This window comes from Lithobates pipiens, unplaced genomic scaffold (assembly GCF_037356315.1).
Source record: "Lithobates pipiens isolate NorthernLeopardFrog02 unplaced genomic scaffold, aLitPip1_a1.2 Scaffold_13, whole genome shotgun sequence".
Classification (NCBI taxonomy): Eukaryota; Metazoa; Chordata; class Amphibia; order Anura; family Ranidae; genus Lithobates; species Lithobates pipiens.
Genome location: NW_027507718.1, coordinates 24,431,050 through 24,443,521, shown reverse-complemented (window position 1 = coordinate 24,443,521; position 12,472 = coordinate 24,431,050). Strand labels below are relative to the sequence as shown.

The window sequence follows — 12,472 nt, the reverse complement described above, 5'->3', positions numbered from 1 at the left end:
ATTCAAAGTGTTTAGGTTTGACCTCATATTATATGGTTTTGCTAAATCTAAAGGAAAATTGTACAAGAAAATTGTATAATGTATGGCCAGCCTTAGTCTTAACCATAGGGCATCGGGTGGGGAGATCAGCAAACATTGCTAACAGGACCATGTTACAAAGAGATCAAGTGCAGCTTGCAGCACCTTATTCCCAAAAGCTTAAAGGAGAGATTTGGGTACAGTATACGCTTTTATTTTATAACTTCAACATTGTGATAGCAGTACCAATCACAGTTATTTTTGACAATCCAATATATATTTACATGAAAAATATCATGCTATGAGTGCTGCCTGTCTGCTAGCCCTCTCGTTCCATAACTTTCTGGAACAAAGAAGTAGACTCTTACAGCACATAGAAGGTGTAAAAAAAAGTGGAGCTAAGTTTCCTCTGGATGTTTGGGATCAGCACATAATGAGGGGAGAACAATGTCCTGGTTGAGGTGGAAGGAGTAAATAGGCTTTAGGACTTACGACAACCTTGTCCTTGTGTAACACTAGGAAATACCCTTTATAGGATGAGGGCACTAACTAACCATCTATGTGGAGGTGATAGTAAAAGAAAGAGAAATGCCACCTTGTAAGTAAGGTCAGATAAGGGAATATACCAATTGAAGCTGAAGGGCAGCCTCTGAAGGGCCAAACGAACCAGGTTAAGCTTCAGAACAGTCACGGAGGAATGTATAGGGGGAGAAATGTACACGACAACCTGCACAAAAGCCCTAACTAAAGAATAAAACATCAACCATCTCTGAAACAGAAAACCAGCCACGAGATTTGCCTCTTGAAGGTACTCAAGGCCGGTTGCTTGTCCACACCAGGTTGGAGAAAAGACAGAATGCATCCCACAGTGTAATTCCTAGGATGAAATTGCATAGTCCTGCACCAAGCAAAGTAGACAATCCAGGTGTGATGCAGAGCTCCATCCAGCAGTACTTCCACAGGTCTCAGTCCAGGGGAAAAGAGCGAACACAGGGCCTGTCCTAAATAATTATATCCCCCAACTAGCATGCACCAGTGGCTTAAACCTCCTACTGGATTGGCTGAAGGAAATATAAATATTGATAACTTAGTCTTGTTTATGAAATCTCATACTATTTCCAGTGATAGCAGTGACACCTACTGGCAACAGTAAGAAATCAAAACCCACTGAGTTTAGGGAAGACCAAGTAAAAAACTAAACAATTAGTCTGGGCTAACTACCACCCAGCCAAAAATGAAATTTAGATTGTAGCCACTGTTTGGGACAAGGGGGTTACAAATAATTTTTATGTGGATTATTAAAGAAAAGTTACTAGTTCAGCTGCATCACAACTTACTAGTATGTATTTTCTGTAGAGAAATGTATTCCTCCAGGCTCCTTCTAAGTTTCATCTCATTACCAAAATTTCCAACTGTGCCATCATCCACCATGATAAAATGAGAGTGCATACTGCTCAGACAGCTGAGTTTACTAAGTGGATTCAACAGGGTTTGGTAAAGACAAACTGCCTACAATAAAAAAGCACAGTTTTACTTCAAAGCTATTGACATCAAACATTGTTTAAAACATACAGTAGGCAATGCAACATATCAAAATGACCTGGAATTTTAAGGATTAAAGTATCTGTAAACCCCCACTTTGTAAAACCCCTTCAGTTTAAAATAGAAATGAAAGGTAAACATTTGTGTATAGATATAAAAAAACATTATAATCATTTATTTTTTGTTTTTTTCCTAAGGATCACCTAGCCTCTGTTCTCATCTGCATAATATGTGGAGGAGGAGAAACAGAAGCACACTGAACCAAGTGAATGGCTGTGCAAGGTGGGAGGGAACGTGTCAGCACAATTCTGATCATTGGAGGATAGCGAGAGTTCACAACCAGCAAACAAGGGTGTGTTCTCCTACTTAGTGTGGTCAGTTTTTAAAATGAAAGCAGATGGACCGATAGGAAGCAATGAAAAGAGAACAGGAGATTTTTTTTCTACATGTACAGTACATGGTACAGCAAGCACATACGGTATCAGGAAAATGAAATGTTGGGTTCATATACTCTTTAATATAAATAATGGGTTTATATACTCTTTAATATAAATAATGAAATAAAACACTAAAAACATTTTTGGTTCTAATAGCATTTAATAGAAAGAAATAAAAACTAAGCACACTCACATCTTTTCCTATAAGATCCTTTTGATTCTCAATAACTCCCCATGGTGGGATTCCGATTGCACAGATTTTTCTTAAATGTTGGGATGCATGTGCTTTCAGGGCATCACCTACATGTTTAGAGACTCCTAAAAAAAATAGGATGGTGAGTGAGAATTTGGCAGGCAGTGTAGATTAAAACATGATGAAAGTCCAGTTTAATTTAGTTACACAAAACATAATACATTTATTTTAAAATGTCCATTTTTAACATAACTTCTGTTGAGTTGGCTGGTGCTTGCAGGCCCACCATTAGCTCAAATGTCAACCAATTAGACAGAGTCATCCAAAATCTGAGCTTTGTGAGGGCCTTAAAGGATAAGTTCACATTTTGACAAACAAATAATAAATGCACATTTTTTGTAGCTAATAAAATGTACATTCATTATTTTGTGTTGCACCAGCAACCAGCAGATCACTGATGCCATACAGGTCTCCTGCAGATCTGTCAGTGTATCGCCTTGCTTGTACCTTGTATGAGGAAGACAATACATTCTGACAGGAAGAAAGAATTAACTACCACAGTGCCCTGGTAGTTAATTGAAAACTACAAACCAACTGCTGCAAAGGCTGCTGGATCTTGTAGTTTTTCATTCACAGAGCATGTTTTTTTTTATTTTGACAGCTAGCAGGGGATCATTTCCCCTGCTTTGCTGTATTTGATTTGAAAGAATAAAACACCTCTAACATTGGGTGTCCTATGTGTGTGGATAATGCTGCATTATATAAAAGTATTAGTTTTGTTGTTTACATTTTAGAATAGGGTGCCTTGAGATTGTGCATAACTTTAAAGGTGGACTGAAAAAAGATTGAGGAACACTGGATTAGACAGTCTCCCTACATCACCAACATACAGTGCCTTGCAAAAGTATTCACCCCCTTGGCTTTTTACCTATTTTGTTACAATACAGCCTTTAGTTCAATGTTTTTTCAATCTGAATGATATGTGATGGATCAGAACATAATAGTCTAAGTTGGTGAATTAAAATTAGAAAAATATATACATAAAACTATTTTTCAGAAGTAAAAAACTGATAATTGGCATGTGCGTATGTATTCACTACCTTTGTTATGAAGCCCATAAAAAGCTCTGGTGCAACCAATTACCTTCAGAAGTCACATAATTAGTGAAATGATGTCCATCTGTGTGCAACCTAAGTGTCACATGATCTGTCATTACACATGCACACCTTTTTGAAAGGCCCCAGAGACTGTAAAACCTAAGCAAGAGGCACCACTAACCAAACACTGCCATGAAGACCAAGGAACTCTCCAAACAAGTAAGGGACAATGTTGTTGAGAAGTACAAGTCAGGGTTAGGTTATAAAAAAATATCAAAATCTTTGATGATCCCTAAGAGCACCATCAAGTCTATCATAACCAAATGTAAAGAAAATGGCAAAACAGCATACCTGCCAAAAGACGACTGCACACCAAAACTCACAGACTGGGCAAGGATTAATCAGATTAATCAGAGAGGCAGCACAGAGACCTAAGGTAACCATGGAGGAGCTGCAGAGTTCCATAGCAGAGACTGGAGTATCTCTACATAGGATGACAATAAGCCGTACATGCCAAAGAGTTGGGCTTTGTGGCAGGTTGGCCAGAAGAAAGCCATTACTTTTTGCGAAAAGGCATGTGGGAGACTCCCAAAATGTATGGAGGAAGGTGCTCTGGTCTGATGAGACTAAAATTAAACTTTTTGGTCATCAAAGAAAACACTATGTCTGGCGCAAACTCAACACATCACATCAACCAAACAACACCATCCCCACAGTGAAACATGGCGGTGGCAGCATCATGCTGTGGGGATTTTTTTCAGCAGTCGGGACTGGGAAACTGGTTAGAGTTAAGGGAAAGATGGAAGGTGTCAAATACAGAGATATTCTTGAGCAAAACATGTACCACTCTGTGTGTGATTTGAGGCTAGGATGGAGTTTCACCTTCCAGCAGGACAATGACCCCAAACACACTACTAAAGCAACACTTGAGTGGATTAAGGGGAAACATGTAAATGTTTAGGAATGGCCTAGTCAAAGCCCAGACCTCAATCCAATAGAAAATATGTGGTCAGAATTAAAGATTGCTGTTCACAAGCGCAAACCACCCAACTTGAAGGAGCTGGAGCAGTTTTGAAAGGAGGGCAAAAATCCCAGTGGTAAGATGTGGCAAGCTCATAGAGACTTATCCAAAGTGACTTGGAGCTGTGATAGCTGCAAAAGGTGGCTCTACAAAGTCTCAATTTTATGGAGGTGAATAGGTATGCACATTGACTTTTTCTGTTATTTTGTCCTATTTGTTGGTTGCTTCACAATAAAAAAAAAAAATCTTCAAAGTTGTGGGCATTTTCTGTAAATTACCGTATATACTCGAGTATAAGCCGAGATTTTCAGCCTCTTTTTTGAGGCTGAAAGTGCCCCCCTCGGCTTATACTCGAGTCATCGCTGTCTGCCTGCTCGATCAGCGTGTCGAGCAGACAGACAGCGGACATTCTACCCTTCAAAAGCCGCGCCTCCGCCTTCGCCTGTGATAGGCGGAACACTGAATTTCCCAGCAGTCAGTGTTCCGCCTATCACGGACATCCGCTCATCCTCGTACTACGGACGAGGATGAGACGATGTCCGTGATAGGCGGAACACAGGCTGCTGGGAAATTCAGTGTTCTGCCTATCACAGGCGAAGGCGGAGGCGCGGCTTTTGAATTTTAGAATGGCCGCCGAGGCGCCGACGAAGAGCGGCGATCCTGGCAAGGCACGGCACGGGACGGGACGGAGGCAAGGAGGCAAGGCACGGCACGGGACGGAGGCAAGGCACGGCACGGGACGGAGGCAAGGAGGCAAGGCACGGGATGGAGGCTCGGGACACAGGCTCGGGACACAGGTAGGCTGGACACACACACACACACACACACACACACACACACACACGGACACACACACACAGGGATGGATGGATGGAGACACACACACACAGGGATGGATGGATGGATGGAGACACACACACACAGGGATGGATGGATGGATGGAGACACACACACACAGGGATGGATGGATGGATGGAGACACACACACACAGGGATGGATGGATGGATGGACACACACACACACAGGGATGGATGGATGGATGGACACACACACACACACAGGGATGGATGGATGGATGGACACACACACACACAGGGATGGATGGACGGACACACAGGGATGGACGGACACACAGGGATGGACGGACACACAGGGATGGACGGACACACACACAGGGATGGACAGGCATGTCTCACCCTCGGCTTATACACGAGTCAATAAGTTTGCCAGTTTTTTTGGGGGTAAATTGGGGGCCTCGGCTTATATTCGGGTCGGCCTATACTCGAGTATATACGGTAAATAATGCAAATCCTCAAACAATCCATGTTCCAGGTTGTGAGGCAACAAAACACTACAAATGTCATGGGGGGTGAATACTTTTTTAAGGCACTGTATACTGCCTGGTGCCTGAGTAGTCACTTATCAGGCCTCATTATACGTGAAGCAGTGGGAGAGTGTGCAAAGCCCTGTTTAGGTTTTTGGCACGTTTAGAAAAAATGTACAAAGTAATATTAGAAGATCTGCCAGTATACAATCTATTATGGGCCAATTACAGGTTTACTTTAAATTCTGTTTACCATCCTGTATCACAGCATGTTCATGAAATAAAAAAACAGTGTATTGTGGTAAGGAGTTTTTGTCATTATTATAATCATTTGAAAAAAGCATTTTGCACTGAAGTATTGACGTAGAACTATAGGCAAACTTTTTTTTTTCATTTTGGTTAGAGCAAGGGAGGATTCTAACCTGTCAGATTTTTGGTTACCATCTTTGTCCTGTTGCAGAGATTTTCCTTCACTTCCTGTCCCATAGCCAAACAGGAAGTGTGAGGAATTCCATGCAAATTAAGGGATTCCCTTGGGGACCCCTAGGGTCACCAGAACTAGTGTCCCCATTGGAAGTTTTCCCCTTTTCTGGGGGCAACCCAAAATTTGGCATCTTCTTTTACTTTCAATTTCAATAATAATACAAATTAGTACAAAGAGAGGATGAATCACCCACAGACAGAATCACCCACAGACAGCAATAAAAACTGACAAGCATTCTAATCCCTATATTGCAGCTTACCAATTAGTAGATGTGGTGGCGGGCATTTGTTTTGTTTTTTAGGTTTTTACCTGGTGATCTGGCCCGTAACACACCTGTTGCATACAGATACCACTCTGGATGAAGGAGCACAGGGTGCAGGTTTGGACAGCAGCACTGTCAGTCTTGGGGAAGGGCAGTGTTAAATACTCTAGTAGATTTAAATAACTTTTGGGCTAAAGGTTTTACAAAAATAAATAAAAGCTGATCATTTTAAGCACCCCTGCCAGTTTTAAATGGTTTAACCATCCATGTAAATGCAAGGGGGCTTTTCTGTTAAAAAAACAACAGACTTACTGGCGGGATCACTAGATGAAAAAAAAAGAAAGAAAGCCTCAAAAAGGAAACTAATACAACCATCACCTCTAATGATTCATAAGCAGCAATATAAAAAAATCTTTTTCTTTTGGATATAATCTTGCTCTAAGCTTGCAATCTAAAAATAGCATGTGTAGACCAATGACAACTGTATTAAACCTTGAGCCCCTAACCGGTTCCCGACTGGCACACTCCGATGTACGTCGGCAGAATGGCACAGCTGGGTGTACCTGTACATCCCTTTAAATTTGCTATCGCGCGCGTGCCGGCCGGGACCTCCATGAGTCGGGTCGCAGGTCCTGCGGACTTGTCGTCCGCAGGGATACCCGCGATCGCCTCACGGAGAGGAAGAACTTGCTTGTTTACATTAGCATCTCCCCGTTTTGCCTAGTGACAGTGTCATTGATCTCTGCTCCCTGTGATCGGGAGCAGAGATCAGTGACATGTCACATGTAGCCACGCCCCCCCCACAGTTAGAATCACTCCCCAGGACATACTTAACCCCTACATTGCCACCTAGTGGTTAACTCTTTCAAGACAAGGTATAATGCATACCTGTGTTAATGCCCTCTGTAAGGATCCATGCCCCTGTAGTTTTTGCTGCCTTCACCAAACCTTTACCAAAAACTTGCTTCACTTTAGGAGGAAGTTTAAAATTCTGAATTCCTCCATGAACTGATATGACAAGTTTGGGAAGCTCCATCTGCCATTCTTTTATCATCAGGTGCATCAACTGGTCCAGAGCTGTGTCATACGATACTCTTATATACTGAGAAAAAATATATAAGTACCTTGAATCTCTGACACAGTCATTTTAAAAAAGAAATAAAATAGTAAAACAGTGAAAGTGAATTATAACAATGATGATGTTTATGTAACTACCCGTATGTCCTGTTGTTAACATGAATAATTAGCACAGCTCTAATGCCACGTACACACGTTCGGAATTTCGGCCAGCAAAAGACCAATGAGAGCTTTTCCATCGGAATTTAGCTGGCTGAATTCCAGCCAGTAAAAATTTGAGAGCACATTCTCAATTTTTCAGACGGAAAACTTTCGATTGTGTGTATGCAATTTCGACGTGCAAAAACTCACGCATGCTCAGATTCAACTAGGAGATGGAAGCTATTGGCTACTGGGTATTGAACTTTTTTTCTAGTCCCGTCGGAAAAACAACCATTAAAACTATTGGGAAGCAACTTCACACAATGATTAATATTTTATCTGTAATGAGTGAATATGAAATTGATGGCATGGTGTATGATTTCATGTGATGACTGCATACTTTGACTGTCTCCCCATAATTTGCTCCCCATGAAATCCAGAAGGATAGCTCTATGACCAAACATCTGGAAGTTTCTAGTTTTGGTAAAGTGTAAGTTGAAGGAATACTCTGAGATTCTGGCAATTTTTGGCATTATACTTTAAAGTTAATCTATAAAACCAGAGGAAAGTAAAAGTAAAGTAATGTTCACAATAGCCAATTAGCTGTCTATGTTTAACCTATGTGCAAAAAAAGGGGGAGATAAACCTAAAATAAAAATGAGAAAAATAACTTTCTGTAGCAGCTAACACTCAAACAAAGTCAAACAAATTTAAACAAACATATGTGTAGCGCTTAAGCACATAATTAACGTGTGCCAAAATGAATATAAAATCCAAAAACCACAATAGTGCACAGTATGCAGCGTGGAGTCCAGTGGCCAATGAAAAACTGGTTGATGAAAGTCTATCTGGGAAACTCAAATGTGGATGAGAATCAGCAATGATGTCCCAGAGACAGTAACTGTAACGGGATATGCTGCTTGAAATACGGGGAACACCGGTACTATAAACACACAATGAGGTACTCTTACTAACAATGGTGGACGCACATACCATATGGCAGTGAGTCAAATGCGCATGTGTTCCTCCCATTGGGTGTAACAACGAAATCCTGGTCCAAAGGGCCAGAGGTGGTCTATAGTCTCTCCCGAGACCTCGAACTCCTGGTTCCCTGTGTGTGTACATCTCCTTCCAGTGTTTCCACATGTAATTGGACCGATGAATTCAACCAGTTTTTCACTGGCCACTGGACTCCACACTGCATACTGTGCACTATTGTGGTTTTGACACACGTTAATTATTTGCTTAAGCGCTACACATATGTTTGTTTAAATATCTTTATCCTATAACCTGTGACAGAAAACTCTGCCAACTGTAATCAATTGATATTTATTTCAACTTTCCCCCCTTCCCCATCACAACTTTTGTGAATTATTGTGAGGTCCCATGAGGAGTCAACTGAGTGTCGGTTCACACTAGTGCGATGCCAGACATCACATGTAATTCGCATCGCACTGCTGTTCACATTACATGCAATGTCTGTGCGGGTGCGATGTCAGCCATACAGATAGTATGGCTGATATCGCACCGCATTCGGTCCAAACACGCACAGGACCCTTTTTTCTGTTCAGACCAGAATCGGATTGCATGTGTGTTCACACATATGCGATCCGATTCATGTCCGAACTGTCAGTTCGCAGTGCGATATGCAAACTTAAATGGGGGTGTCGTTAACATATAATGACACTCCCCATCAGATCGCGTGTCAAGTGCGATGCGGGAACCTGCAGTTGATTCGCAGGGTTCTTGCATCGCACTAGTGTGAACCGGCACTGAGACATTCCAGTTGGGGGGGAAAAAATCAAACCGTGGATTTTGGGTAAAAAAGTGTGAGTCTCCAAAGAAAAGTGTATGCATTTTGGTTGAAATCATTGGCAAAAACACCCCTTTATATATGAGATTTATGTATGTAAAATGTTATGTTTTCATGTAAAAATGGATCCTAAAATAGAATACTAAATGCAGTTATATTCAAGTATAAATATAATCAATTAATACTAATATTTCAGATGATTATCAAACTGTATCTCATGTAAATTTTGTTAAGCTATTTCCACAGTGTAAAGACAATATCTAAATATTGTGTATGTTGTACCTGTTGTGTCATATGACAAAAAATGCTTGGTATGTACTATACTTTAGTCAAAAACTAGCATGAAGTTATTGCACATACAAACACAAATCAAATTCTGAATTTTATGCCCTACCTTTGCATGATATGTATGGTGGCCATCCTGAAAATTGATGGTGCCAAATGCATCTGTGGGGCTTGCCTTTGTATGTTTGTGAACTAACCATTTTTCACCTTCGCATCTCTCTTGTGGATTAGAAGAAGCTGGCCAGTCATAATCTAAACCTGGATGATCTCCAATTAATCTTCCACAGTAGCATCTAAGACACAATTTAGCATTTTGCATTAGTCCAGTTCATTTTGACTAAAGTCATGTTTTTATGGATAATGTCAAATTAATTTTAGGTACCATATTCCGGTATTTGCTCAATCTGCTTAGAAAACAGCATTTGCGGCCACATTATACAAACCTTGGTTCATTAAAATTCCAGCTTGAGTGCCTTCTTAACATTATAGATTTGACAAAGAATACCTGTCCACAATTCAACTACCCTCAAACTAAACGCCCCTTTGTAGGAGGGCTTTACTATCATAAACATATGTGGTTATTTCAGAAGTTTTTAATATCACTAAGCAACTACACACATGTTGGGGTTTACCTCACTATTCATGACCTGTAGAAAAATATACATTTATCATCAGACCTAGGACTTGCTCCTGGACTTGAGAGTTTGAATCTGAAAATGGACTATCTCAAGTTTCTCCTGTGGAAGAAACACTTAACCACACTACTAATACACACTACAGTGTATTCTTTTTGTGCAACCCAGCGTGCACAAAAAAAACGGCTTCGGTCGTAGACACTGTACTAACCATGCAAGGTTAGTCCAGTGATCTGTTGTGTTCTGACAGGGTGACAGCCCCTCCCCCCCACCAGAACACTCTGATCAGCACTCTCTGCCATTGGCTGAGAGCTCTGATTAAGAGTCGGTCAACTGCTGGTTTTCTAACATGCGCGTTCGACTTCTATCGGAAGACCGACATACACACTTTTTTTTTTTAACCAGCAAATGGATGGGGGTTTAGACTAGTCTTGGACTAAATTCTCCAAATGATAACCCAAATGAAGTGATAGTTTCAACAACAAAAGGTTCAGCATCCATTTAAATGTCTGTAAGCTTGGACAGACAATTTCACATTGTCTGAAACACTTTTAACTCAACTGGAGGTTGCCATTAAGTATCCCAACATTGGGGTGCCATGAAAATGCTAAAGGGCTAGCACAGGAGCCACCTTGGTAAATACCCAAGATGTAGATAATAAATAAAAGGGCAGGGCCACAGACTGATAGTGCAGGTGCTCTGTGTCAAATTGTATAAATCACAGTAAATAACCATGATAGATGTTCACAGAAGCCAGAAACTCTTCCTGACAATGGGAGACAATGACCGATATTGTATATTCCATACAGAATTTCTGCAATTATATGAAGACATTCCAAGCTTTGAGATCCAGAGCGGGTTGAATGCACCCTTTGGGGGTGGGAACCCCAAACAAATTGTAGTGAATGGACAGATAAAGATGGAGAAAATGTAGTAGTATGTTCCTTAGTTTTCTTCCGGTGAGGAATATGGCTACTCTAGCCACCAGTAGCATCCTTGATGATGTTTTCAAGAGCTGGCCCAAAGAGATGCTTGATTTACTAGCATTAGATAGTGCAAAATCTGTTGCAGCTCTGCAGAGAAACCAATCAGCTTCCATGTTTTATTGTCAAAGCTTAATTGAACAAGCTGAAGTTAGAAGCTGATTGGCTACAATGCACAACTGAGCCAGATGTTCTACTGTTTAGTTTTAGTAAATCAATTCCACTGTCTCTTGAAGACAAGTACATGTGGATCAAATGCTTATGGAACTGACATAAGACATATGTGAGATATGAGTGAAGAGGCTTCTAGCAAACCATCACAACTGAAATGTAGTATACACTATAGCAGTGATGGCGAACCTTGGCACCCCAGATGTTTTGGAACTACATTTCCCATGATGCTCAACTGCACTGTAGAGTGCATGAGCATCATGGGAAATGTAGTTCCAAAACATCTGGGGTGCCAAGGTTCACCATCACTGCACTATAGGATTGTAAAAGACCTGGGGCACTGTTGGGTGCCCCAAGAAAACTAGTAATGCAGTGATGCGTGCCGCAGAAAACAGTGGGTGTGTCCAAATTGTGTTAACAGTGGAAGGGGCTTAAAGGGGCATGGTTGAATAAAACAAAAGCATTCTTGTACCCATAAAATATTCTTAGATTAAAAAACAAATGTCATTGTAAAAATATGAACTTAGCCTACCTTAAAAGTGGACATTGTCAGTCAGCAAAGCAGTGGAACGTGTCAGTAGGGCATTAGATGGTATCAGTAGAGTGGTGGACAGTGTCAGTATGTGAGTGGAAACATGATTCAAAACCTGGACTGTCCGGGTGAATCTCGGACAGGTGTAAACCCTAGCTACTGCTCGGTTAACCCAACCCATTTAATTGAATGTAGTGAGGAAGCAATATAACACCTCACTGCCTGTTAAACGCCTTCTGAAGATCAATCCAAATGTGGATTGCTCTTCAGAGGGCACCACATGGGTAAATGAGCCTAATAAGTCTGTTCAGCCATTCCAGCAATTTCTGTCAATTCAGCAGGGAACTGGGGACAGGAACGGGACTATTAATGTTTACTTTCGGGACACTACTGTGTAACCTCATGGTCTGCAGTAATCACAAAAAACTTCCCTGGGCCCCATCTGCTTAGCTGGGG

General features: G+C 41.1%; 1 protein-coding gene across 5 annotated transcripts in view; it reads right to left on the bottom strand.

The window, feature by feature from the left end:
- Positions 1-12,472, bottom strand: part of TRPM6 (transient receptor potential cation channel subfamily M member 6) — a 332,641-nt gene that overhangs the window by 220,526 nt on the left and 99,643 nt on the right. For all 5 annotated transcript variants that reach the window (XR_013272142.1, XM_077474929.1, XM_077474927.1 and 2 more), the window contains exons 4-7: positions 9,805-9,988; positions 7,268-7,481; positions 2,191-2,315; positions 1,356-1,527 (exon numbers count right to left, since the gene is read on the bottom strand). Coding sequence is in view for 4 of the 5 variants with exons in the window: in XM_077474929.1 (XP_077331055.1) it covers positions 1,356-1,527; positions 2,191-2,315; positions 7,268-7,481; positions 9,805-9,988 (695 nt within the window). In the remaining variant the exon portion in view is untranslated. The remainder of the gene's footprint in view (positions 1-1,355; positions 1,528-2,190; positions 2,316-7,267; positions 7,482-9,804; positions 9,989-12,472) is intronic.